This window comes from Chenopodium quinoa, unplaced genomic scaffold (assembly GCF_001683475.1).
Source record: "Chenopodium quinoa cultivar QQ74 unplaced genomic scaffold, ASM168347v1, whole genome shotgun sequence".
NCBI classification, from domain to species: Eukaryota; Viridiplantae; Streptophyta; class Magnoliopsida; order Caryophyllales; family Amaranthaceae; genus Chenopodium; species Chenopodium quinoa.
The window spans coordinates 1,638,208-1,666,025 of NW_018742733.1; the positions used below are offsets into that span (position 1 = coordinate 1,638,208).

Sequence of the window (27,818 nt, forward strand, 5' to 3'; positions counted from 1 at the left end):
TTCAAAATATGGTGTATAAAACTAATGTAAATGAAATTTGTGGGAGGGTACTCTTACGAATTTAACAGGTGCATATGAAAAAATTATCTAGAGTAGCATAGTCTTATGAATTTTACAGGTGCAATAAATTCGCAATTGATTAGAAATTAGTGGGGAAAAAAATGTATTTTACGCTTCTCCACTAGCACCTTGCAGCCTTGCTCTCATTCATTAATGTCGTAAGGTTTTTTGTAAACTAAGGGTCTGTTCTCATCAGATTATTTTCAGTTCATTTCAGCTTTAATAAGTTCAAATTGCTAATCAAGTAATCAAAATTGAAAATACAATAAAATATTTATCCAAACTACCTTGAGTAGTTAATAGTTTAGTCCACTGCCACTAATTTGCTCAACACTTTTCTAGAGATCAGCTAACAACATACAACAGATATGAAGTAATAAACAATGAGCTATTGAGCTCCAAGCCTCCAACACAATAATCAACTAATTTTAATAATAACACTCCCTTCATTTATAAAACCATAATCTCTACATAATCCAATATACATAACAGTACACCAACTCCATATTACAAATTCCCAGTACTACACTACTACTATCATACTATGTCACTTTGGGCCAAGCTAAGGTCATTGACTCATAGCGAGCTATGTCACAGACCGGTGTTGCCAACGTGCTTTACCTCAATGAACTGGATGTTCCTATTCAAGCGATTATACAGTGCTTGCATACTTTCTTAAACAAAAGCCAAATCTTTCTAAGCTAAGAAATTTAAGTCAAGACCTTAAAGAAGATTGATCATAATCTTCACTCAACAATTATGGGGTTATCACTTGTGCCGTCATTTCCTAGTAAAATAGAAGGAAAGTCACCTCGAAGAACTTGAACCTTGAGCTTCAAAGCCTCACCACTAAGTTCAATGAGTTCAAAAATACAAACATCTCCAACCTTGAGATTGTTGTCAACAGCAAATTCTTTCCACGAGCTAAAATCAAATCTTTTATGGGTTGGATGACTGCCGAAATAAGTTGTTTTCCAACTCTTTTTGCCACGAGTGAGGGTAACTGTGGCTGTTTTATGGGGAAGTATATGAGCACTTTCTGCAGGAATTGTCTGAAGTCATGAATCAATCAGAAATTATAGTCAGTGTGTCATCCTTGGTAAGGGTTGCACACAATGTATGCAAGCTAACTATGCCTACGCTGTTTGACAACAAGAGATTTCATTTAGACTCGAGAGGGAAAGCCCACAAAGAAGAACTGATGTAATGTTTAGAGCTTTAAGGCCTTTAACAATGTGTTTTGTGTATCATCAACGCTACCTCACAAAGACACTGATAGCCAAAAACATAAAAAGTTCATTTATGCACCAAATTTCTATGAGCTATCTGATGAATGAATCAAACCATCATCATGAAGATAACAATGAAACAACAAATCGCTATATTTCTCTTTAAATCCACAATTCCATACACTAATGAAACATAAGAGAGTAAGAAGAAAATCCTACCAATTGATATGGACTACTGACGTGTGATTTGTAAAGAGTTACATGAAACATGGGATATCCCGAAAGTGGCTCAATTTCTTCATCCTCTTCGGTATCTATAGATACAGGATCAAGTTGCTGTTCCTCCTCGTTCATATCTCTTCATAATACAAAAGGTTCCATACATATCAAGAATCAAAACATTCATATAAGAGATACCTATTATATCAGAGCAATACTAAACATTAGCAGAGTAGCTGCTGGACTACTTCAGTAAAAGAGATCACTTCTTACTCAAGGAAAGATTAACAGATTAAAAAAGCAAAGTTGTGTAAAGTTACTAGTTTGCACTATGTAGTATTGAAATGAAGCAAACAAATCACAAACCCCTCTTTCTTCCTACCTGTAGTTCAAGACACTCTTAAATCTAGACTCTCTAGAGTCAAGCTCCCTCGAATGAACAATCAATTTGACCCATTCTGACAAATTACACATTAAGTCGAGCTTGGGAAAATGATCATCAATTTAGTCAATTTTACGGTAATAGATTAACTAGAATAGAAATCAAGCAATCTTCAAAGTCTGAATGTGACCAATTCAAGAGTTAGAGCGAAGGGGTGCAAATAAGATAAAACAAGTACTCAAATCAACAATTCGGACTACAACATGAAATCTAGTATAAGATTAAAACTATGCTTAATGTGAGTCCATAATTAAAAAGCATTTCAAATCAATTATCATAGCTAACTTGCAAGAAAAGATCGTTCACAATTAGAGTAACCAATTTATCATCCAATCGCGCATACTATATTACAACTTGCTCTTCACATAAACCATCACAATATGTGTCACTAACTTGCAAGAAAAGATCAATTTCAATTGGAGTAAACAATTCATCATTCAATATTATTTGATTGCCCACTACTATTGCAACTTGCTCTTTCTTTCCACACTTGTAATAGCCAAAGACAGTATCAAAGATCAATACTTGTCTTTGAAGCAAGTAGACTAGCTAAATATTTATTAATTTATCACAATTAGCAAAACCAAATTACAAATTACAACAAATTGATCTAATATCACTTTCAAAAAGGGAAATATTCTACATTATTACCACTCTCAACTCAAACCCCTTTTAGGAATTATTGTTTTTTACTTTACAAAAATTCTCATTTGTCTGTGCAATTAAACAAAATTCTCTTTAATTTAACCATAAACAACAAGATTGAACAAAAACTGCATAAATGTAACAAAGATACAGTTCAAATTTGGATTGACAATAATTGAATATTAAAAAGTAAAAAGAAAATTGAACTAACCCTTGAATAGGAGGAAGAAGAATCAAGAAGAGGGGTTGTATGCTAACGCCGACGGAAGACGGCCGGTGATCGGAGTTGAGTCCGGTGAGAAGAAGGGAATGTTTTGAAGTTTGAACTCCGTATTTGTTGAATTAAATTCCTTGGTGTCTAATTATGTTATGATATTGACGTTTCATGACTTTGATGTATTGTCAATTTTACTTCGTAGTCCGCATTTGAGATGAAGTGAACTGAACTGAACTGATTTGAGTTGAACTGAACTGAACTGAGCTGATTGAAGTTGAACTGAAGTGATTGAACTGATTGAAGCTGAACTGAACTGTACTGAACTGAAATTAAGTAAATTTTCGGCTACACAGCTACACTTACCAAAATAGAGGACTACAATTACAAAGTTTACAATTTTCGGTTAAGTCTGAGACTCAAATTTGAGTATTGAATACAAAATGAGTTGTTTTTTTATCTTTAATGGTGATATAACCCACTTCTCAATTTAGAGTCTGTTCACATTTACTGAACTGATTTGAGGTGAGCTGAACTTAACTGAACTGATTTAAGTTGAACTTAACTGAACTGAACTAAACTGAACTGTACTGAACTGAAATTAAGTAAATGTGAACAGGCCCTTAGTATCTCATGTGAAGTCTAATTTGAGACTCTCTAAAAATATACAAATGTCACTTTCTATTTATGGCCCACCAATTCCATTTCTTTTTTAATATTAAATATTATAAGATTAAAAAAATAATAAAACTTAAATATATTACAAAATATATTAGAATATTGACAAGGGTCCTACATTTTTTGTCAAATGAGACTCAAAGTTTGACCATCTCCAATGGTAAGACTCGTATTTGAGTATTAAAATACAAAATGAGTTGTTTTTTTACCTTTAATGGTGATACCAAACTCACTTCTCAATTTAGTAACTTATGTGAAGCCTAATTTTCCAATGGTGAGATTCTCCAAAATATACAAATGTCACTTTCAATTTGGCTCACCAAATCCATTTATTTTTAATATCAAATATTGTAAGATTAAAAAAAGGTAAAACTTAAATAAATTACAAAATAATTAGAATATTAACATGGGGCCCACACTTTTTGTCAAATGAGACTCAAAGTTGAGTATCTAAACTTAGCAACTTTTTTTTGGAATTGCTAAGTTTAGATACCAATTTATTGGTATACATTGCAAAAAATACTCTCTCTCTCTCTCTCTTAAAGATACTCACTTGAGTCTCACCATTAGAGAGGGTTTTAGTACTCCGTGTTAAACTTAGCAACTTTATTTTGGAGTTGCTACGTTTAATTATCAACGTGTACATTGCAAAAAATTCTCTCTCTCTCTCCTAAAAATATCTACTTAAGTCTCACCATTGTAGAGGGTCTAACAAAAGTAATACTCTACTATTTAAAGAATAAAAAAGAAAAGTAAAAATAAAACTGTAAAAAAAAAATTTGAACGAAGGGAGTAGTATCAATTTTGCAATTCAAGTAATTGCAATATTAGTGTATACACACAGTTTTAGGGTCTGTTCTCATACGTTTATTTTCAGGCCTATTCTCATACGTTTATTTTCAGGCCTGTTCAGTTCAGCTCCTAATTTCCTTCTCTTATTAATTATTCAGTTCAGTTCAGTTCAGTCTATGAGAACATACCCTTAGAATAGTACAATACTACGTATACGAAGTATATTTTATAATACTTCATATAAATTTATTTGTCAAATTGATAGGGTGTAATGTGTAAATAAGTCGAGTCGAGCCGAGCCGAGCCGAGCCGAGCCGAGTACTACCTTGTTCATGTTCAGTTCACTTAACTTAGGCGAGTCCGACTGTCCGAGCACGATCTTGAGCTTTCAAGCAAGCTCAAAAATCTGTTCAAGCTCAGCTCATTTAGTACAATATATGTTCATGAACAACTCGTTTATTAAACGAGTTGATAAATGAGTGATTCATGAACAAGCTCAATAATAAACAAGCTTTTATAATAAACGACCTTTTTACTTTTGACATTTGAAAATCTCAAAAGTAGCATAATAATTAAATCTTAATCACACCATATAAACTTAAGAATTAAATTAACAAATTATGAATAAATCAACAATTCATGAACATAAATAAGTTCGTGAAAATAAATAAACGAGTTGTTCATGAACATATCTGAACGAGCATATTTATGTTCGTGTCCAAGCTCATTTATTAAACGAGTTTCAAAATTTGTTCAACCTCGGCTCATTTATTAAATAAACGAACATGAACGAGAGTCAACCGAGCTCGAACCCGAGTAGTTTATGGCTCGGTTCATATACACCCCTACAAATTGGGGTTGATGAGAGAGTAAAAATAGAATAATAATATTTCCTTACCAAATAGAAAGTATTGCCTTTAAGGGGAAAAAAAAAACTTTATGATTATTATAAAATGGAGGAAAAGCTTGAAATATATATCAAAACTAATTCGATAACAATAATACAGATATACAAAGTAATTTCAAGAACATAGACAACCACCCAATAAGCTATCACTTGAACTAGTGCGAGTTATTACATACGAAGTATCAAAAAGACGGGGCTATAAATGCTAACACAGGAAATGACCCGGCGTAATTTTGTTAAATTGAGCCCTAAAATCATTTTTTTAGCGAAATATTTTATGAAATCATAAATTTTGTGATAAAATTAAATAATAGATGATTGATTAACAAGTTTTCAACTTACTTTGTACAAGTAAATTTCAAAAACAAGAGCCCTTCTATAGTAGTTTTATTGAGCCAGTTCTCTTCAGCTTAATTTCAGTTCAGCTCCAATCAATTCATTTCAGCAAATGAGAACAGGCTCTTAGAGACACTGTGCAATCGACCACCCTACACATACTCGAAACCACATCTATGAAGTATGCTCCATTAACGGTAAATCTTGGACCAACATACAGAGACCTAGGGGGTCAAGCTTATAACATTTGATTTAAAAAAAAAAAAAGATATAGAACACTTAAGTGAATTAGCTATACATTTTTCAGTAACATACTACGTAATTAATGTTAAATTTAAGCTCACTAGTCTTATTTAAAGATGGCACCAAGTTGACATTGTTAGTATATATGAAGTATAAATTAACATGACTTTGACAGTACATGAAATTTGACTTAGGCATACGACATACAAGGTGTCAAGCAAATTATCCTATATTATTGGTACCAAGCTAAGTTTGGTTTAGTGGGAAAAATTTCACCTTTTAATCTTTAGGTTGGGGGTTCAATTTTTTTTAATTAGAGGCACTTCGTGGGTGGGATACTGGAATCCCTTACCCAATTACCCTTCCCCTTAGTTTCAAAGTGTCTGACTCACAAATATTAGACCAAAAAACCTGTAATGGTTGAGGTTCGACTAGGGTCCTTACCCTTACCATAAAAAAAAAAGTACTCTAAAAATAAACATTTTCCTGCCAACACACGTTCATATCAAATGTATACGCAGTACAAGAATTTAAAATGATGTGCCTAAAATTTGGGCCACACCCAATAAGAAATTATGCTTTGCTTGTCATAAACCCGCAAATAATAAGCTGCACCATGGTGCACCTAGAAATAGGTGCACCACGCCTATACTTTTGAACATTTAGTAAAAAAAATCTGAACAATTGTAAATTTTGAACATGTTGTAAAAATATCTGAACATCGCAAATTTTGAACATTTAGTTAAAAAATCTGAACAATCGCAATGCATCACACCTATACTTTTGAATAATTAGTAAAAAAATCTGAACAATCGCGAATTTCGAACATTTAGTAAAAAAAATCTGAACATCGCAAATTTCGAACATTTAGTAAAAAAAAATATGAACAATCGCAATGCACCACACATATACTTTTGAACATTTAGTAAAAAAAATATGAATAATAACAAATTTTGAACATTTAGTAAAAAAATATGAACAATCACAAATTTTGAATTATTGCAAGTCAAACAAATTTTGAAAGAAGTTTGTCTAACTCGTAATAATTCAATAGTTTTGTAATATAACCTGAACATTTACTGTATACAAAATGAACATTTCTTTATAAAATATGAACATAAAAATTGCACGTTTATGTTCATTTTTTGTGACGTGTTCATATTTTTTTTACTAGATGTTCATATTTTTGTAAAACGTTCAAAAAAATTTCACTAAATGTTCAAAAGTATATGTGTGGTTTTAAGTTTTTACACACTTTTCGCCATTTTACTATGTTAATTTTACTGATAGTTTGCGTACATTTTTCATATTCCGGCTAACAAAAAATTAATGACAACTAGCAAAAGGGTATATCCTATGCAACAATTTGGCAAATGAATGGAAAAAATTTCACAAGTGTGGCAGCGACGGAAACACCGCTTCCCTTCATGGTGTGCAACCCTATATGTTTAATAAGAAAATGCTGAAAAGCAAGTTGCCTTCGCGGATTTTTAAGTTGAAGTATGAGATTCACGATCTGTGTTATTTTATCAACAAACTTGATTTCGGTAACTTGAAGTCCGATGAATTTGTATGAGAGCAATATGAAAAACATGGATGGAAGGTTTCTAAGTTTTCATCCCTTTAAGACTACGCACAGTTTACGATACATGCTTTTCGTAATCTGAATCTCAACCCATTCTTAATCAAATTCGTGATTTCGATAATTATTTTTATAAATTTGTAAATACATAATTAATTAGGGTCCGACTTAAATTGTTTTTTCATAATAAAAAAAGTATACTATTTGGTTTTTTCCCCCTCAATTTTAGTTAATAATTTTGACATTAATTTCCTTGTAGCCGAAACTAAATTTGGGTCAATTAACCCCACTTATTAATAATAAAAAATATATTTTAAAAATATTTATAAAATAAAGATATAATTATTTATCAAGCGTTGAATTATTGATTATAAGAAAAATAAAATACAAAATTTTAAAAATGTATCAAGACACATTATTAGATGAAATAACTATGTGATTATGTGAAATATAATATTTACATTGCTACATGTAATTTGTTATTTTATAAATAATTTCATGTAATTTGTTTATTCATGTAATTGCATGTAATATTTGTTTATGAATAAATATTTAAATGAATTTATTTCAATATTTTGAATCCACTTATTAAATAGGTTAGATTCTCTACTGCGGCTACAACTGGTTTACTATTTTGGGAAGTGATTTGCTCGGTCGCTTGTAGGAGGTTTACCAATTTACTACAACGCGGATTGTTTTCAAGAAGCATTGAACATGAGATTTATCTATTCTGTATTTACTTCGTATATGCAAGTAAGAACGTATATTGATGTATTCTTCAATTTACAAATTTAAAGATCAATTTACAAATTTAAAGAACAATTACATACTCGTTATATTTTTAAAATCATATGAAAACACAAAATAATTTGTGATAACTGGTATAACATTAGTGATGATGAGGAGATGACTTTTGAAACATCTCTACAACTTGTAGAAAAACAGTATGGTATACACGGCTGGAAAATCCATCAGGTGGCTACTCCTCTCGAATACGTTGGACTTACCTTGCAACTCTTTCATATATTTAATGTGAAGCAGCACCTTACAGTTATCCCTAAGTTTCCTTTTATTTTCAATTTTTTTACAGAAATTTGTAATACAATACAGGTTAATAAAATGAAATGCAATGATAATATATTAATACAAATATATTAAAAATACTTTATGACATAGAAACAGGCCCGTCCCTAGGGCAGTGGAAAATGTAGAGCTATGTTACGAACCAGTCCAACAGAGAAAAGAAAATAGATGAGAGAGCAGGGGTTTTTAAGTAGGGGATTTGGAGGGGAGAGGGTGTAGTTAGCAAAAGTAAGGGTCATGTGACAAGCACACTGTGGTCAATGTCGGAAATTAGAGGGCCAATATGGAAAATTAGGTTTGGTGGTTTTTGACAAAAAAAAAAAAAACAGAAATCAGGTCTAAAGTAATAACTGATACAGTTTTAAAAAAAAAAATTGTCTTTAACAAAAAAAATTTATAATCTTAACTCATTCGAAAGTGGAAACCTTCAAAAATTGGTCAACATCCTTGGGGAATAGTGATATGAGTTTAAAGTCCATGTAGTTTACTGTACATTTGGCCAAAATTTGCTTCTTTTGTCTTTGAGTTTCAATTTCATTTAATTTGAGTTTCAATTTCATTTGGTTGGAATTTTGGTTTCATTTTGTTAGTCATTATTTGAGTTTCAATTTCATTTGGTTGAAATTTTGGTTTCATTTATGGCTCTTTATATACGGGATTGGATTGAAAGGAGGTTTGTCAATTATGTTGTAATTGTGTTTTAATTTAATTCCTAATTGTTTTATGTTGTAATTGTGTTTTTATATAATTCCTAATTGTTTTATCAGACTATTGGTTCTAATACTAACTTCATTATGTGAGTAATTTAATTGAGTTAATGTAGTGTTTTGTTGCTTTGTTTGGTCTGCTTTAATCGTATTATATGTGGTGATCGTAGGTATGTTGTTGGACATTGTTTGGTAAGTAACTTTGTTTGAGTTAGTTTTAATTCTGAATAAATTGTGCTTAGCTATTACTGTGAATAATTTAGGTGTGTTTTAGTTGGTTTTGACATTGTGTTAACTGTGTGCATAATTTTTTTTAAGTGTTAAATTCTTTATAACGACGATGACAAATGTACAGTAAAGCAGAATTGTTGATTTTATTTTAGCTAGAGTTATTTTTAAATGCTTGGATTATTATCTGATTGCTTAATTTTTTTTTCAGGGTTTTTTTTTTTTAATTTTTTAATAAAGGGGATTATAGGTTATGGTTGGTTTTAAGATATTTGTTCACTTAAGATATTATTTTAGTTTAGTTTATCTTGAAAAATGGAGATAATTAAGTAAAGTCTATGGATGGTACACTTATAGGGTGGCTTGCCCATACTGCTACTGTTTAATACAGTGTGTGGCTGTATTTTTTTCCTGATTTTGGTGCGTCTTGTTTTGCTTGGCAATTCTTGTGTGTGTATTTTATTTTTGTGTCCTTTTCACATTTTTTTTCTTGATGGTAGTCAGCTCTTTTTTCCTTGTCTATATATACTTTGCTTTGGGTTAGAAGATTTTATTGTGCTGGGTGTTATTTACCTTTTCTATAGGTATTGTTATTCTTTGTTTTTTTTTAATCAATTAATTTAATTATATTCAATTTATGTTGTTTCTGATTCATTGTTTATGCAATATATAATGTGTGGAATGATACTGAATTTAAATACTGGACTTAATTAGCCTGGACTTTATGATTCTGAACCAAAATTAGTGGACAGTAATAAAGGGTTGAACCATGTAATGGAGATATGGAATGCAGTCTGAATATGGATTCTAATACAATTATTAAAATTGGATGAGTGTTTTATGAATAGTTTGATAATTATGTTGGGTTTTAAATGATGTTTGAACTATAGATGATGCTATTGATACTAATTAGTTTGTGTATTATTAGATTCAAATTCAGATTTCTGTGGTCATGAGTAGTTTGATAATTATGTTGGGTTTTAAATGATCTTTGAACTATAGATCATGCTATTACTACTAATTTGTTTGTGTATTATCAGATTTAAATTAAGATTTATGTATTAATTTCTTGTTCAGTTGTTTTAGATCATGCTATTACTACTAATTTGTTTGTGTTAGGGGTGTCCATAATTCGGATAAAAACCGAAATCCAATCCAATCCAAACCGAATTATCAATTCGGATCGGATCCGAACTTTAAAAATCGGATCGGATCGGATTGAGATTTTTTGGAAATTCGGATTTTCGGATTGGATCGGATTAACCCTAATTGGATCCAATCCAAACCGAAAACCGAATTGTAAAATTAAGCTTGTATAAATATGGATTTCTGTATATTTTGAAGTTTAACTCAAATACTTAATACTACATAAAATAAATTAGAGAGACTTTGTATTAATTAATTAATGACTTGACGTTGAACTATGTATTTTAATCATGATTTTGAAGACTTTTATTTATAGTAAAGCTTTATTTTTATAATTGTATTAGGCGCTAAAAAAATAAAGTATTATAATTCGGATTTTCGGATCGGATCCAAATAACCGAATTGTAATTCAGATTGGATCGGATTGGATCAAGAGAGAAATTCGGATCGGATCGGATTGGAAAATTGAAAACCGAATTATATTTCGGATTGGATCGGATTTGGACTAAATCCAAACCGAAAACCGAACGGACACCCTTAGTTTGTGTATTATCAGATTTAAATTCAGATTTCTGTATTAATTTCTTGTTCAGTTGTTTTGCTTATTTTGATAGTTGTATGATTTCCATGTTATTTTTGGTTCAGGTTATTGCTTTGGTATTTCTATTTTATTGTTTTAGTTATGTTTATTGTGGAACAATCTTAGATAATTGTAGATTTGTTCCATGATTTATTGCTCGTACAGTTAAGGAGAATGGTCAAGAATGATTTATTAGAAGTAGTTTTGCTTCTAATTGTGGATTTAATAATTTTTTAAAAAAATTAAATGTTGTGTAGGAGTTCTTTGGTGATTATTGATTGCTTTTTACAAGAACAATTCATCCGTCGAAAATCGCAGTTTGTTGGTGAGTTATCTTGGTTTATTTCTTAATTTCTTCTTAATAATTAATAGTTAATTAATCATTTCTTAAGAGCTATGTGGTTTCAAACAAAGTGTGCATAGTTTAATATGTGTTTATCCTAACTTGTTTAATATATGTATTAGCCAATGTTCTGATTAATTAAGAAGGTTTCAGTTTTTTAAAAAAAATGTGTAAGCTTTGTATTTGTTGTATGCTTTCTTTATTGAGCGAAAGACATGACATTTCCCTTCTAAGCAGGGTTGTGTGCTTTCCTTGGTGTATTTGGTATAGTTGTTTATCCTTTATTTAGTTTAGGATTGTATTAGAGATTATTTTGGTTAGTATAGAATGGTAGTGGTATACCAGTCCTTATAGATAGTTAACAGATCATCAAAACTGGAATTTATTATATAAGAACTACAATCAGAGTTGTCGATGCATTGGAAACATTGGTCTTTCATATAGCTGCTGCTTTATGTAATTCATTGACTTACACAGGTCATGGCGGAAGTGATGTACCTTATTGCAGTTCCATTTCAGCCATTATTGGAACAGATTACTGACTGTGTTGGACTTGGAAAACCAGTTTATCAGATTACTGATTTTCTTGGAAATAAGGTATCTGTTAAGATTCAGTCAAAGAGTGGTAATGAGGATTATGTTTATGATGGTGGTGAGTGTGGAAAACTAAAGAGATCTGCTGAAAAAGCTGCTGAACTGGCAATACATGGCCTCATGGATTTGTATGATGTGGCTGTTGAAGATTTTACTGTTGAACAAATTCGGTCTTACAAAAGATGTGCTACTTTGCTCCGAATGAAGAGACGTCCACTGGGAATTAGTGATGGTAATGAAGCCCTTGGGGCAAATCAGAGTCTCCTTGCTACTGGATCTGGTTTGCCTATGCATAGTGTTACTTTGGAATACAAGCTATTTCTGAAAACTATTCTCAGGCGTACCAGTGCTGCCATTTCACCAATTATGACTCTTGAGTTCAGTGGTGAGCATTATTTTTCATGGACTATGGTCACTTTTCCACCAAGTGAAGAACTTCCTGAGTGTATCTTTGGAGATACCCGTCCTGAATGTGAAGCTGCTGAGTAGAATCTGGCTAGAAATATTATTTATTTCTTGCTTTACAACTTTAATTTTTATATTGTTGATGCCAATTATGGTCGAAGTGCCCTGCAAACTACTTTGTCTATGCTTAACAATGAAAGGGACCTAATTGAGAAGGGTATCAAAAGTCGTGCTGAAAAATTTGGTGAAGTGGTGTCTTCCTCTGTGACTCCTAAAGGCAAGGAATCATAAATTCCTTCTCAGATTGCTGTTCCGCCTCCTCCGAAAAAACGTCATTCTAGGCCATCATTTGGAGCTGTTTCATCATCTGGAGAATCTTCTGCCAGGGTTCTGCGTAGTGTACCTGGGGAGCTAGAACTTGTATTTAAGCGCAGGAAAACTGAGTAGGACTATGGCATTGTTGCTTATCTTCCCTGATTTTGTGAAGAGATAGTGGGCTATGGATATCTTTTGTATTTTGGTTCTTGTGAAGAAGTATTGGGAAGAAGGCATCTGATCTTTAGACTACTGAGTAATATTAGTCTTTGTTTATGTGTAGTAGGATATGTTTGCCACTCTCTTCCATGTTTCTGGTTTAAAGAGAGTTGGCCATTGGATTAAAGGATGGCTTTGGAATTGTAATTTTGAATTCCTGTTGGGATTTTAAATATAATGTAGGTATTCTAAGTGTGGGTCTAGGATTGTAAACTAAGCTGTTTTGTAATGCAGTATGTGCTCAGTATTATGAACTAAGCACTTTAGTAATGTAAGGCTTTTGAAATATGCTAAAGATTATTGCAATCAAAGTGTTGTTTATGTACTGAATCTGCATTTTGCAATGAATAATATTTTATTTAATGTGTTATTTATAGTTGCTTTTTTTGTAACATAGTTATTTTTGCTATATTTTATGCTCATATATTTGTATTGTTATTACCTATAGAATTGAAAAGCATTATAATTTTCGCATTAATGATTTCTTTCAACTGTAAAATTTACAGGTTTGATGTCAACATTGTATTACGAAGAAGGCGTATGGTGAAAGAAGATCTACATCTGTTGCATAAAAAATGGGTTTTGATTCTTTATTTATATTTAAATCTTTTATTAAAAAATATCTATGAAAAATAGTTTTTCTGTTGTGAAAGTAAAATAGAATCCATTGGTTACTTTTCTATTTTTATGGTTGTGATTAAAAACCTAAAAATACAATCAATAAGCTATACTTTGTGATATAAAAATATAAAATGGCTAATACTTCTAAGTATTTGATTACATTTTTTATAAAATGGCTATGCTTCTAAGTATTTGGTTATATTTAGGATGCTGAAAGTGTGTATAGCATGTCTTTATAGTTTATTAGTCTATGATTGATTTCAAATAGCCTATATCATGTGTTTTTTTTTTTTTTTTTTTTGTTCAAGAATCTTTAAACCAGCAACGGAGAAGAGGAAAGCGCAAGTTAAATGATGAGGAATTTAAAACAGAAAGGCTATCTATTACAGTAGTTCAGAGTCTTCCATGTATAACATCCATGAATCAACCATGGAAACTAAGAGGATATAGAACAAAGCGAGATCAGGCTTTCATAGATAATCTTCCTGTTGAGTCAGGACAGTGTCTTCCAAATCGTAGACAATGTTCTTCTAAACGAGTGTTGGTTATGGACAATGCAAATAGTTCCATTGTAGATGATGTTGGCACTATTGGATCTAATAAAAGTATGCTACATAAGAAAATAGAACGAAAAAAGAAAGCAGAGAAAGGCCAAGGTAACCATTTAATTATGGATATAATTATCTAAGTCTTTGATTTTTGTTATTCTATATCACTTAAGTTGTTTCAAATATTTTTGCTAACGATCTAGCTTAGGCACTTTAGAAATATTTTGTATGTAATATGTGGAATAATCTTTTTATTATATTTCAAATGTAGAAACAATGCTCAAGGAAAAGATGAGAGTTAAGATTCTTAAAAGTAAATCAGATAAAAAGATAAGCAGTAGAAGTGGGAAAAAAAAGGGACAAGGTATTGGTTCTGGTTTTTAAAAATTTGGAATAGTATCCAAGAATACTATCAAGTGCAGCTTTGCTAACAGACTTAAATATTGTATCAGTTGAAATTGCACTAATATCTGGGGGAAAGATTCCTACTGAAGCACTTAAGTTACCAGCTCCTGGTGTATGTCCTAAATGTTTTGCTACAAAATTTGCTTATGAAACATTGTTCTTCTGCTGTCGAAATGGTGGTGTCCGGTTGGTTGAAAATGCTTGGCCGACAGAATTGATTAATCTTTTTACCTCTGATGGTGAACAAGTGATCATTTTAGAGCATACTCTCGAATGTATAATAATCTTTTTGCATTTACTTCATTGGGTGGAAGTATTGAAGCATCAAGTGAAAAAGGAATATTCGTCTTTAAACTGCATGGCCAAATATATCACAATATTCCTGATTTGTTACTGGATAATACGAAACCTAAGTATTTGCAGATGTATTTTTATGATGCTGAACACGAGATTAGGAACCGTACAACTACTTTTCCACAAGTACGAGAAGACATTGTTCGAGTTCTCATGGAAGTGATGGAGTCTAATCCATATGCACGTTTTTTTCGTTCATTGAGAGAAATTCCTGTTGTGGAGAGCACAGAAATTCATTTGAATAACAATCCTGTTCTAGACCAACGAGTGTATAATGCTCCTACTGCAAATGAAGTGGTGGTAATATGGTCTGAAGACACATTTGCTAGCCAGTATAGTAGCCCTCATATTATTGTTTATGGGAAGTCAAATACGTCTCATAAAATTATGCATTATTTTGGGTGCTATGATCCACTTCAGTATCCACTCTTATTTCCACATGGAGATTGTGGATGGCACACAGGCCTTGAAAAATTAGAAGTTATTACTGATCAAGTCACAGATTTGGAGCAACAAGTTTGTCACTTAGAGTCTATTAATAGTGTTGAGGATTTATTTGCTGAGGAAACTGCAAGTAAGTACTGACCATCCATATTTTTTTAATACATCTGATTTTAAAAATTAGAAATGAGAGTCTATTATAGGAAGATATTTATAAATATGGAGAATATTTTGGATTTTTTTTTATCGCTAATCAATAGTTATGCTATAGTTCTGTTAAAACTTTTGCTTATGTTAATTACTGATCACATGTACAATAATAATGGTAAATGTTATAGTTGGATATTCGCATTGTTGGTTGTTGCTGACTTTATGATTTTAAATTTGGCTAAATCAGATGCAGAAACTAGCAACAAAAGGAAGGTAAAGCGGATTTCCTGTAGAGAATACTATGCCTATAAGTTGCAGATCAGGGAGACTAATTATTTACTCAGAGCTTGTATTTTATTGCAGCAATATATTGTTGATATGTATGTTAAGCTTGAAAACACTAGGTTGGATTTCTTTCGCAAAAATCAGGCTGCTATTCGGGCTGATCTTTACCAGGGTCTTATTGATAGTTATGAGGCCGGGGAAACCAATTCTGGAAATGTTGGTCATTATGTCATACTACCACCCTCCTTTCTTGGTGGCCCAAGGGATCTACGAAGTAGATATCTCAATGCAATCACTCTTGTACAAAGGTATGGAAAGCCGGATTTATTCATAACAATGACGTGCAATGCAAATTGGCCAGAAATCAAAGAACAATTAGCTTCTGGTGAGCTAGCACAAAATAGGCCTGATTTAGTTGCCAAAATTTTTCATGCAAAGTTGATTGCTCTTAAGAAACAGATAATGGAAGAGAAAATTTTTGGAGAGGTTGCAGCATTGATATATGTAGTTGAATTTCAAAAACGTGGCCTTCCTCATGCTCATATTTTGTTGGAGAGGAAACATTAAATTTAGTTCTTTTTGGTTTTGATACATTCTATCTGCTATTTCAAATAATGTTGGAGAGGAAACATTAAATCCGACGGATGTATTAATGGAACAAGTGATTATTCTTTGTTAAAAATAGCAGATAGAATTTTTTGCATTCAATGTAGTTCTGTAAGAGATACTTTTTGCAATAAATTGTTATCTATCATTATGTATAGTACATGCAACACATATTTATGGTAGATTCTTAGCTCAAAATATATTTTTTGTTGGTTTCTCTCGTGGTATATCTGTTCCAAAACATTCCAAATGATATTAAAGTCAGTATACATCATGTACAATATTGATCCTTAGAAGTTTGCTTTGCATATATTCTGTAACATCATGTACAATATTGAATTATTTAACTAAATTTATTATGAATTATTTATAGAGTAACATGAAACAAGAAAAAGAGTCAAGTTCCAGCCAAGGAAAAGGCTCGGGTTCTGGTCACATATTCTTGAAAGATTTAAAACCAACTTCTAAGAACTACATGGTTAAGGTCAAGGTTGCTAAAAAATCTCGTGTCCTCATCTCGCCGCAAAAGAAAACCAAATTTATGGTTGTTACTTTTAAAGATGACCCGGTATTCTGTAATTATCATGTATACAATAATGTATGTTTATATATTTATAGAGTATTATTTTAAAAGAACTTTTAGAGCCTTATATGAAGTATTATTATTGTATAGTTAACTAAGAAGCTCATTGATTATTAGAATTGGTAGTAACATTGTCTACAAATATACTTTAATGAAAATGGTCTTGATACCTACTGGTTGTTCAATATCTGTAATCTGGAACCTCTGAAATGGTCTTATTTCTCAGTAGCAACATCTTTATCATAGGATCTCTTTTAGTGTCTTTTGTCACGTAAATTTCTCTACATGTCTGTTTTATCATTTATAACTTTGCATCTAGGAGAATGGAAAATTATTATAATTAACAACTAATAATATAATGTTATTTTTGATATACATGTGTATAAGGAACAAAGGTAAAAGGAACTCTTTTTGAAAACCAAATTCAGGAATATGGCAAAATATTTGAGAAAGATAACACTCATGAGATCGCAAATGCACCACTTCAAGCTGTAAATGAAAAAATTGCTACATTTGAAGATGAATGCCAAATTAAGTTTGGTGGAAGGAGAATTGTGCAGCCTACAGCCGAAATAATTCCCCATAAGCCAAACTATATACCCTTGGCTTCGATTCCATACAACAGTGACAAAGATGATCGTTTTGGTAACATGTTATAATACTCAGTTCTGCTTCGGTACTTATACCCTTTATAAATTAATAATAAACTTATGTGCAATTTATAGATATTCTTGGTTTGGTGCTCTTCATTAGTGAAATAAGGATAATAACAAATGAGCAGGACATCGATCATCCAGTACGTGATATCAACATAATAGACCACAGGTCCATTTAAATTACTTTATAAGATATGCTAAATAATACTTGTTTCAAGTAAACATCTATCATATTCTCATAATACTTAAATTGATCTTGCAGCACAACACAACCAATGACTGTTTCTGTATGGGATGACCTTACAGAAATGAAAGATGCTAAGTTACTTGGATGGGCAGAAGAACCAACTATTATTGGTATACTGAATCTAAGGGTGGCCACAAGCAGAGGTATATATGCATCAAAGGTTAAACTATATAAAATTTGACTTTATATTATGCTAACTATAATCATTATTATTCCTACTATTAGCTTATAATGTAAGATAGCATTTATAATCATCAATACTTGACTTTGTGACCTTGCAAGATTTAATCTCACAAGTAGCCTTTCTACAACCTTTGAGACCAATCCCATTGGAGATGAATTCAAGGCTTTTAGTGTCTGGTAACATGTGTTATTAAACATGTGCCTTTTAGTTTATGAACATAGATGTATCGTTAATTGTTTTTTTTTACTTAACAACGCACAGGGTTCAATCAAATAAAGATAATCTTGGAGATATTATGGCACGCCTGCTAGACACCAAGAACCCTTCTAAAGAAAGACAGATAGTAACAATTCAACAGATCATGCTTAAAAAGGTTGGAAAAATAACTTACATATCAATTTAAACCCCAGATTTGCTATTATACTTGTTGAAACTCTTTTAGAAAGCCTACTATGTAATATACCTATTTTCAAGAGTCCTTACTTAGATGCTTTTTATGAATTAGGCTACAAATACCCTGCAAGAGGAGAAATACTGGTTGAAAGTAAAGATTCCTGAACCAGATCAAGCAAGCTTGATTGCTTATATTGGTTGTAACAAGTGTGGCAAGAAATTGGATGAACCACTAGATACAATCTTAACTTGTCCACAATGCTTTAAGCTTAATTGTGTTGTTGTGCCTAGGTAATCAATATAACCTTAATATGCATTGAATTCTTCAGCCAATATTTTGTATGCTTACTATGACATGAATACATGATATGTATGCTGTTTTGAAAAAAAAAAATTACAGGTGTACTTTCAAATTTGACGCAACAGATGAAAGCGATACAATGACTTTTACCGCTTTTGTTGAAGATTGTGAGAAATTATTTAGGCTACCTGCTGCTGAAATATATGAACAAACAATCTTTGTAAGTGAATCATACATTGACATTTTAACCTCAATATTTTTAACTAATCAATACTGATATTTACTTCCAATATTATATAGGGAATACTGGATTTTGGTGCCATTGCTCGTGACCTAAGCTCTAATGATATTTTCATTCAAATCGGTCCATCACAGGCCCTCAAAAAATACCAAAGTTTATCATGGGTATTAAAAGGAGTAAGCTGGACTTAAGCTAGCAGCACTGTAATTTCTTACTACTAAAGACTCCAACGAACAACTTTTCCATTGCAATGTTATGCATTTTGAAGGCTTTCTTATAGTAGCATTCAGTTCCAATGAATCATGTGTGTAGATTCTAAACCAGTAAATAAATGCTACCTTATTTTGTAATGCAAACTCTACTAAAAACATCAGTATCATCTTAAGTAAATTCTTGTTATTAAGTAGGCTATATTATTATTCGTAAAACTCACATAAATCTTATGATCTTTTGATGTATATATATGTTATAATTATATAATATATTTTATAATATCTTAGAATATCCAAAATCCGTTTTTAGTGCTTAATAAGTAAACTTCATGTTCATATCTTAATCAATAGCATTAATTTGAATAAGCAGAAAATAACCGAGGACAGCTGAAGAACATAAATTATATGATCAATATATGCTGGTTTAATTTGCTTATGTTGTTTTTAAGGGATTAGAGGTGACATTCGTGGAGTTTGTGTAGAATTCTTTCTTTTTTAATTCTTGAATGACACAGGTGTATGCTTAGATAATAAATATGGGTAACTTAAATTCATTGATTGATGTCATGTTTTCTGTCTCATGTTATTAGAATTTGCTTGTAGAAGTAGAACAATTTCTAAGAAACAAAAACCTATAAAGGTTTAGTGCCTTGGTTAACCTTTCATGGAATATAATGATCCATGCATCACTATCTATTAGAATTATTAGTTGTGAAGTGAGATTATGGAAGAAAAAAAGAGTTTAAGGGAAAAGGAGGAACCAAGATCAGTCAAGCTCTAGACTTATTCTAAAAAAAGATTCTCAGTGGCTTAATACTTAAAGTCCATGTCGTTAATTTTAGCCTTTAACTAGCTCATTCCCTTGAACAGATTAGGAATTAGATCTAGCATACTTGATAAAGAAAATATGACAGAAGAGCCACATATTAATGCTTCCTGGGAATGCTTTCATAACAGCTAATTTGTTGATTTCCTGGGAATGCTTTCATAATAACTATGCAACATAACAACTAATTTGTTGATTTCCTATTGAAATTTTTGAGGTTGAAAAGGAATGCTTTCATGCTTATTCCTTCAGTTATAAGTACTAGGCCTTTTATGTAACAATCCTCACATTAATTTGTCCAAAGATACTTCTTATTGTTATCATTTAACCAAACATTTGGCCAAAATTTGCTTCTATTGTCTGGTTATAAATGTGGATATTTGAATTTGAGTTTCAATTTCATTTAATTTGAGTTTCAATTTCATTTGGTTGGAATTTTGGTTTCATTTTGTTAGTCATTATTTGAGTTTCAATTTCATTTGGTTGAAATTTTGGTTTCATTTGGTTAGTCATGGTCATTTGGGATGGCACTTTATATATTGATGCTATTGAAAATTTACAATTAACAATTACAATTAAAAAATAATCCATTTTGGACAATGAACTATTGTATACAAATTTTAATAAGACTATACACAAAATAATCCTTGCATCTAATTTATTCATACAAATATTACTACATATAATTTCCTTAGTTTTATCAACTCTACAACGAAAACATAACTTGAACTAAAAAGTTTACAAGCTTTGACTACATTAAGCAGTTGCAATTACCAGCATTACAGATATCTTCCTCATTTAATGACATCACCTGCGTTAAGAGCACAATTTAGACCATAGAATAAAAATTAAAAAAAAGGACAAAAAAAAATGCAGCCTTAAAAAATATATGGAAAAAAAAATATACACACTCAGCTTATAAAAGAACTCTACCAACCATATCATAACCATATTAAGAGGAAACAAAGAGAGAAGAAGAATAAATAAACCCATATTCAGAGGAAAAAAAGAGAGAAGAAGAATAAATCAACATTAAAGAGCTACTAAGTGGCAATGTTGTATTTCAGCCTACGAATTTTGTATGGACTTTAAGAATACTATCTTAAAGTCCATACAAATTCATAGGCTTAAACCAACAGTCGATCATCCATGCAATTTCCCAATAAGGTATGGAGATAGTTTTATTTCAATTCAATCAATACACAAATAAGAATTTACTATAAAGTAGTAGTGCAGAATACTTACCAGCATTTCTTCCCAGAAAAAGAAGAACTGAGATTTTAAAAATGTTGTGAAAGATGTTGAAGCATTGGAAAAAAAAATGTTATTTTGTTCAAACTACCAAAGATAGAACTTCACCAAAATAGAATGAAAATGGAAATTTAAAAAATCCATTTTCAATTAGAACAACACAAACTCCCCTTGTAAAAACAAACAAGTGGAGTTATCAAATATAGAACCCAATTTAAGTATCACAACCACCACTTTAAAATCATGAAAACTGGATGAAAATTGGGACTATAATATGATAGTGGACTACGAATTTTGTATGAATTCTGCTTAATGATGTATCGCAAGAGTTGTAATGATAACAAACTCTATAAAGAAATTTCTTTTTTGCTTGCAATGAATGGAATGCAGCTAGCCTACCTCAAGAAACATTATCACAACTACTAAGTTAGAGAATTACTAAAAAGTAAAAAAGTAAAACTTTTTTCACTTTGAGACCTATGATATAAATGCCTACAAAGAACTCCCTTTTATAGAAAAAACTACAGAACATTAATATTTAACATAGAAAATCATTATCAAATAATGCAACAGTAAATTTGCAGTTTATTACTCATTACCAATAATATTAGTTACAAATAAATCATTCAAGTCTAACAACAAAGTCTTTTTACTCTACAACATGTTCTCCTTATTACTTACAAGCCAGATTATATGGCCTAATTTTATCTTATAGGTTTTTTAAATATCCATAATCTACTTTTTAGATTTCAATAATCTACTTTTACAAACCTAAACTTACATACTATCACTTAATTAGCCTTCTCTTAAAACTTACATACTATCAATTAATTAGCCTTCTCTTAGGGACTCTATTATTGTACTTTATTACCAGAAAAAGGTTAAAAAAATCTTCAAAGTCATATTTCATAAGATTTTGGACAGAGATATAGACAATTTACTCCACTATTGTAGATTCTACAAACTTGATACATAACCACTCATTTTATTAAAATATATATATATATATATATATATATATATATATATATATATATATATATATATATGAATCTTAGACATCATTATCCTAACAACTTTTACCATCCATAATGATTCTGCAGATTTAAATGAGCAACACAACTCACAAAAATAATTTACATGTAGACATTGAATATAATCCTACAAAAAAAATAATTTAAGCAGTAGACATTGAATATCTATCTACAAATTAATTAACAACAAGGTCCAGAGTTTATTATTCAATACTTTATTCATTTACATGTATAGCAGAGAATCATTAATTTTTACTAATTTTATTTACATAAATATATATGTGACTACATATTCTCACACTGTGAAAAAAGCAACTAAGCAAAATCTTCACACTATTTAAGATTCTCAACAGAAATCCTCACTTATCTATATTTTTAATAACCTACTCATTTTTTCAAATACTTATATCCAGAATAAGAAAAAAGTAAGATAAATCCAAAGTAAGAAAAAAGTGAGCAGAAATAAAATTGATAATTTTAAGATTCACTGAGTACAATAGAATAAAACTTGATTAAAAAACAAAGTAAAAAGTTTTAGGTATATACAAACAAAGAAAAGAGCACACACTATAATCACTTATCTGATTTTGCATAGCAAAACTTATACATAACATGTTCAACTGTGACCTTGTTAATCACATATTTGATACAACATAGCAAAGCTTATCCATAACATGTACAACAACTGTAACCTTGTCAAACTAGAACAAACAAAAGCATCTCACAAACAATAATATTATCTCACAAACTAGACCTAAACTTACATACTATTAATAAGTTATTTTGGCAAAAAAAAAAAAAATGATCTAACAGGTTAATTAAGCAAAATCTGATTAAGTCCTTCCAAAGATTCCAAATTCAGATCAAGTCATCAATGTCTTTGAATTACTCATCAACCTGTTTATCATCGCAGTGTCCACGTATTCCACTACTATAACATAAATTAAAACAATGGTCAATCAGACTCGAAAATAACTGACCAAATCTACAAAATCTTGCAAACAATCTTAGAACACTGAAAAAAAAAATCCAAACACAGTATTATCTTTTAACAGGATTCACAATAATATATTAACATATAGTATATACATATTCTCGCTATATATACACAACTTGATATCTACCTTATCCAACTACAGAACCAATATACATCTACTTCTCATTACCTAACTTAGAAAATGTCTCAAAAACCTACTCACAGAAACAATAGTTTCCATCTTCCACTTATCAACCAAAGGTCATTTTCAGCTTACCTCAAAATACCATTGCGTATAAACTATGAATCTACAATTAGCATCAAAGTCATTGCTAATATGGGACATTAGCATCAAAGTTTTTGCTAATGTGACCCTTATAAAGAAACTCTAGAACAAGTTTGTAGCCACCGATAAAACTTACTAGGTGAGCAACATTCTTGTATTAGAGTTTCACGATAGTTATTTAGATGTATTGTCAATAAAAAGTACCATATAATTATTGACAATTAAACATCAAAATAACACCCAAGTCCAAGATTTAAAGAAACAGAGCTGGTGTCTACATGATACAAATGGTCGTCTTCTACAAATGGCATCGGACTCCCCCAAAGGACTTGGGAAAACACAAAATATTGTAGTCTGCCAAGGACCTAAAAACCATGGCAGATGACATTGCCAGTGGTGATTATGCACCACTATAATTTGATTAAAAATTATGGTTGATTAAATATGTATTGCAAAGCTAGCAATGATAAATGCAGCAACATCAATTAAATTTAGTTTATTGTTACAATCTTTTCATGGATCACGACAATTTGTACTATTTATATTAAAGTTTTATCCAATTAATTATCATAATAGAGAAAAGCATAAATTTTCAATATCAAGTACTTGCTTATTTGTAAACAAGGAAGACAAATAGTACTTCCATAATCCTATAAACAAAGTTATTGTTGACCTATTTAAAAGTCCAAGCATTCACTGTACAATTGAGCACACTTTTGCCAAATAAATTTTAAAAATCCGCTTACAAACAAGATGAATTCCACAATAATTGAACAAATTTTTTCCAAAATAACTTAATGAATAATTTGTACATTCTAATCACACCAATTAAGAAATGGTAAAAACAAAACTCACAAACTTTCTACTGTGTTTCTTCCTTGATTGAGTCTGGACAAGCCTGCAAAAACATAATCGTAGAATCGAAAATCTAATTAGTAACTTGCTTAATTGCAAAAAATAAAAGCAAAATGAAATAAGAAACCTAAAACCAATTATCACACATTAAAAACCTCAATCATTCAATTAAAAAAAAATACAGTAAAATACCAAAGAGAAAAGCACAAAAAATAAGAGCATTACATCATACTAAGGAGAATTCGAAAAAAAACCCAGATGAAATTAGGCCGAAAGAATTGAAGAATGAATACCAAAAAGAAAAATGAAAACGACATCGTACAACCGACCTAAACAAAACAATTGGACATATGGTAATATTTATTAAACACTTGTATCAGCCCATTACTGTATTATGTCTTCCATCAGGCCCAAACATTCAAATAATAACCTTATTTTAAAATAAAAAATTCTAATTTATAATAAATTTCAACAATTTGAAATAATTTATTAAAATCAAATAAAATAACACGAATCATATTCATATTTACTTATGATTCATTTTTAGCATATAATCATAACAATAAATTTCAACTAAATGAATAATGTAAAATTAAGCGCATTATCAACAATTAACCATAAAAACGCTGAACTATCGCGCGCATCGCGCGCGATAGGGCAACTAGTCAAGTATAAAGTATAAAAAGAAAAAAAGTAAATTAAAGGTTGTTTTTGACAATTTTCCTTTAAAAAATGGCCCATAATCGAAAGCAATTAGAGATGATATGGATGTTGATTTGCAATTGGTTTTACTTGATTCGGTGAGGATCTCTTCTGGGGGTGGAGTGGCTTCTACAAGCCAACCCCCTAAAGAGATATGAAGATCGTGGCATGGAATTGTAGGGGTCTTAATGATCCACACTCCCTTACAATTCCCTACATAGTGTGGCTATTTCAATCAAAACTACCTATGTTTTTGTTTTTATCGGAAACTAAAATGGACTTTGTTAGTGCGGCTAGTAAGTTAAATGTTTTGCACTCTACTTCAGTTTTTGGTTGGAACTCGGAAGGAAGTAGTGGAGGTCTTTTAGTCTTAAGTTGGTCTAATGATGTAGTAGAATGTATTTACTCTTCTAAAAACCTAATCTTTTGTAAGATCTTTGAATCTAATGGTAATTTTAAGTATGTAATGTTCCTTTATGGTGAGCCTCAAGTAGAAAATAGAAGGTTAATTTGGGAGAAACTGCAATGGTTTGTGGAAGAATTTAAGAATGTGCTAATAATAGGGGACTTCAACTAAGTAGAAAGTGGGAGTGATAAGTTGGGTGGCTCTCCTACTATTAGAGGAATTGATGCTTTCTTGGATTGGAGGTTTAGTAGTAATGCAACGGAAGTTCCTTTCTCGGGTCCAAGATTCACTTGGAGTAATAAAAGAGAGGGGAATGAGCTTATCCTTGAAAGGCTTGATAGAGCCTACGTGACGGAAGATTGGTTCTATCACTCACCGGATGGAAAGATTGTTCATGAACCGATTATCTGCTCAGATCATGCGGTAATTACCTATCATTCTAGTTTGAGTGCTTCTCCGTCTAACAGGCCCTACCAAGTTGAAAATTGGTGTCTCAAATTCCCGGAAATTAGAGAAATGGTGGAAACAACTTGGAAGAATGAGTTTAATGGCTCTTATATGTTCCAACTTTCTAAGAAGTTAAGAATGGTTAGAACAAAACTCCAATACTGGTGTCTGGAAAACAAGAAGACTTGGGGAATTAATTGGAGGAAAACGACGAAAGAGCTGCGGAGTTTGGGGTTAAGTATTGGCTCAGTTCAAGAAGGGGATGGCTATATTCACCTGGTAAATCATCGGATTTCTGAAGATCAAATCAGTTTTGATTTTTGGAAACAAAGAATGAAAGCAAATTGGGTAAGGTTTGGGGATTGTCCGACTCCGCTCATGTATAGGAAAGTAAAGCAGAGGCAGCTAAGAAATGAGATTCTAACTCTGAAAGATGAAAACAATAATTGGGTGGAAGGTCAAAAAGAGGTGGAGGATGTGGTATTATCTTCCATTAAGGAAATATATAACCCAATTATTTCTGAGAATCATGGGGAAGAGGTAGATCTACTGCTAAGACAACTGGATATCCCTTCGATATCCGCGGAAGACAGTATTGGGCTCGACAAGCCTTTTACTAATCAAGAAATAAAGAAAGCCATGTTGGATATGCACAAGGCTAAGTCTCCAGGCAGATTTCTTTCATTTATTCTGGAAAGAAGTTGGGAAATTGGTGACAGATAGTGTCCACCAATTTTTGGAGACAGGACACATGCTGAAAGAATGGAATCAGTCTCTTCTGGTTTTAATTCCCAAGGTAAAAATCCCAGAAGAGGCTAGCCATTTCAGACCAATTATCAGTTTATGCAACACAATTTATAAATGTATATCAAAATGCTTGGTCAACAGAATTAATTTAAGGTAATCCTTCCAACCCTTATATCGGAGAATCAACATGCTTTTATTCCAGGAAGATACATGGAGGACAATGTCCTTCTAAGCCATGAACTTATGCACCTGATAAACTTAAGGAAGGGCTCTAACTATTCTGCAATAAAGATTGATATGTCAAAATCATACGACAAAGTAGATTGGACATTCCTCTTGAAGGTTCTACGGTCTTATGGTTTTTCTAACCACTGGATAAGGATGGTTTCTCAATGTATTTCAACAGTAAGTTTCAAGGCTGTCATCAATAGGAAGACCACAGAGCACTTTGTCCCAAATTGTGGTCTTAGACAAGGGGACCCTTTATCCCCTTATCTCTTCATCTTTTGCATGGACATCCTCTCAAGAATGCTGTCTTTGGCAGAGGATATAAATCTGTTAAAAGGGTTAAGGGTCTCTAGAAGATCGCCTTCGATCTCACATCTATTCTTTGCCGATGATGCTATGATTTTCTTTAAAGCATCTGAGGAATCTTGTAATTGCATTAGAGACATCCTCCACAGGTTTGGTACTGCCTCTGGACAGAAGCTTAATCTCCAGAAATCTTTTGTCAGATTTTCCCCAAGTCTTGACATAAGTGTTAAGGCCTCGCTAAAAGGGATTCTGTCTATGCCTGAGACGGATAATATGGGAACTCATCTAGGAGCTCCAATTGATGTTCAGGGAAAGAAGAGTGACTCCTTTCAATATCTGGTGGACAAGGTTTCAAAAAAGGTTGTTTCTTAGGCCTCGTTGCGGATTTCACAAGCAGCGAAGCCAATCCTAATAAATACTGTTTTGGTAAGCATTTCAGCTCATGTTATGAAATGCCTGAAATTACCACAAGGGGTGTCAAACAAAATTGACTCCCTTATTACAAGGTTTTGGTGTTCAAATAATGGTAATAAGGGTATACACTGGGTGAGAAAGGCAAT

The 27,818-nt window shown here is 31.5% G+C and overlaps 2 protein-coding genes and 1 long non-coding RNA gene across 4 annotated transcripts; 1 reads left to right on the top strand and 2 right to left on the bottom strand.

Moving 5' to 3' along the window:
• Window positions 1–483: 483 nt before the first annotated feature.
• Window positions 484–2,971, bottom strand: LOC110723766 (B3 domain-containing protein Os06g0112300-like). Of its 2 annotated transcripts, none has more exons than XM_021903137.1 (3): window positions 2,807–2,971; window positions 1,509–1,706; window positions 484–1,112 (listed from the first exon to the last, which is right to left on the bottom strand). In XM_021903137.1, exons 2-3 carry the CDS (start codon window positions 1,641–1,643, stop codon window positions 807–809), a joined length of 441 nt encoding a protein of 146 aa, XP_021758829.1. In that variant the 5' UTR covers window positions 1,644–1,706; window positions 2,807–2,971; the 3' UTR covers window positions 484–806. The 2 variants fall into 2 exon arrangements, with proteins under 2 accessions (XP_021758829.1, XP_021758828.1); XM_021903136.1 differs by having other exon boundaries at window positions 1,509–1,647; window positions 2,807–2,969.
• A 7,863-nt stretch (window positions 2,972–10,834) lies between these two features.
• LOC110723557 lies at window positions 10,835–13,256 on the top strand. The gene is made up of 2 exons (XM_021902906.1): window positions 10,835–11,416; window positions 11,912–13,256. The coding sequence occupies exon 2, from the start codon at window positions 11,915–11,917 to the stop codon at window positions 12,515–12,517; it is 603 nt and encodes a 200-aa protein (XP_021758598.1). The 5' UTR covers window positions 10,835–11,416; window positions 11,912–11,914; the 3' UTR covers window positions 12,518–13,256.
• A 7,270-nt stretch (window positions 13,257–20,526) lies between these two features.
• On the bottom strand, window positions 20,527–24,826 carry LOC110723767. The gene is made up of 3 exons (XR_002511765.1): window positions 24,648–24,826; window positions 24,423–24,465; window positions 20,527–20,831 (listed from the first exon to the last, which is right to left on the bottom strand). It is a non-coding gene; the product is annotated as an uncharacterized LOC110723767 (long non-coding RNA).
• Between the last annotated feature and the right edge of the window lie 2,992 nt (window positions 24,827–27,818).

What these genes read in the sequence shown, in the direction of transcription:
- LOC110723766 (XM_021903137.1), bottom strand. Translation starts at nt 1,643, where the DNA reads ATGAACGAGGAGGAACAGCAACTTGATCCTGTATCTATAGATACCGAA. An exon ending in TCAGTAGTCCATATCAATTG is followed by an intron (nt 1,113 to 1,508) that starts GTAGGATTTTCT and finishes TCATGACTTCAG; the next exon opens with ACAATTCCTGCAGAAAGTGC.
- LOC110723557 (XM_021902906.1), top strand. Translation starts at nt 11,915, where the DNA reads ATGGCGGAAGTGATGTACCTTATTGCAGTTCCATTTCAGCCATTATTG.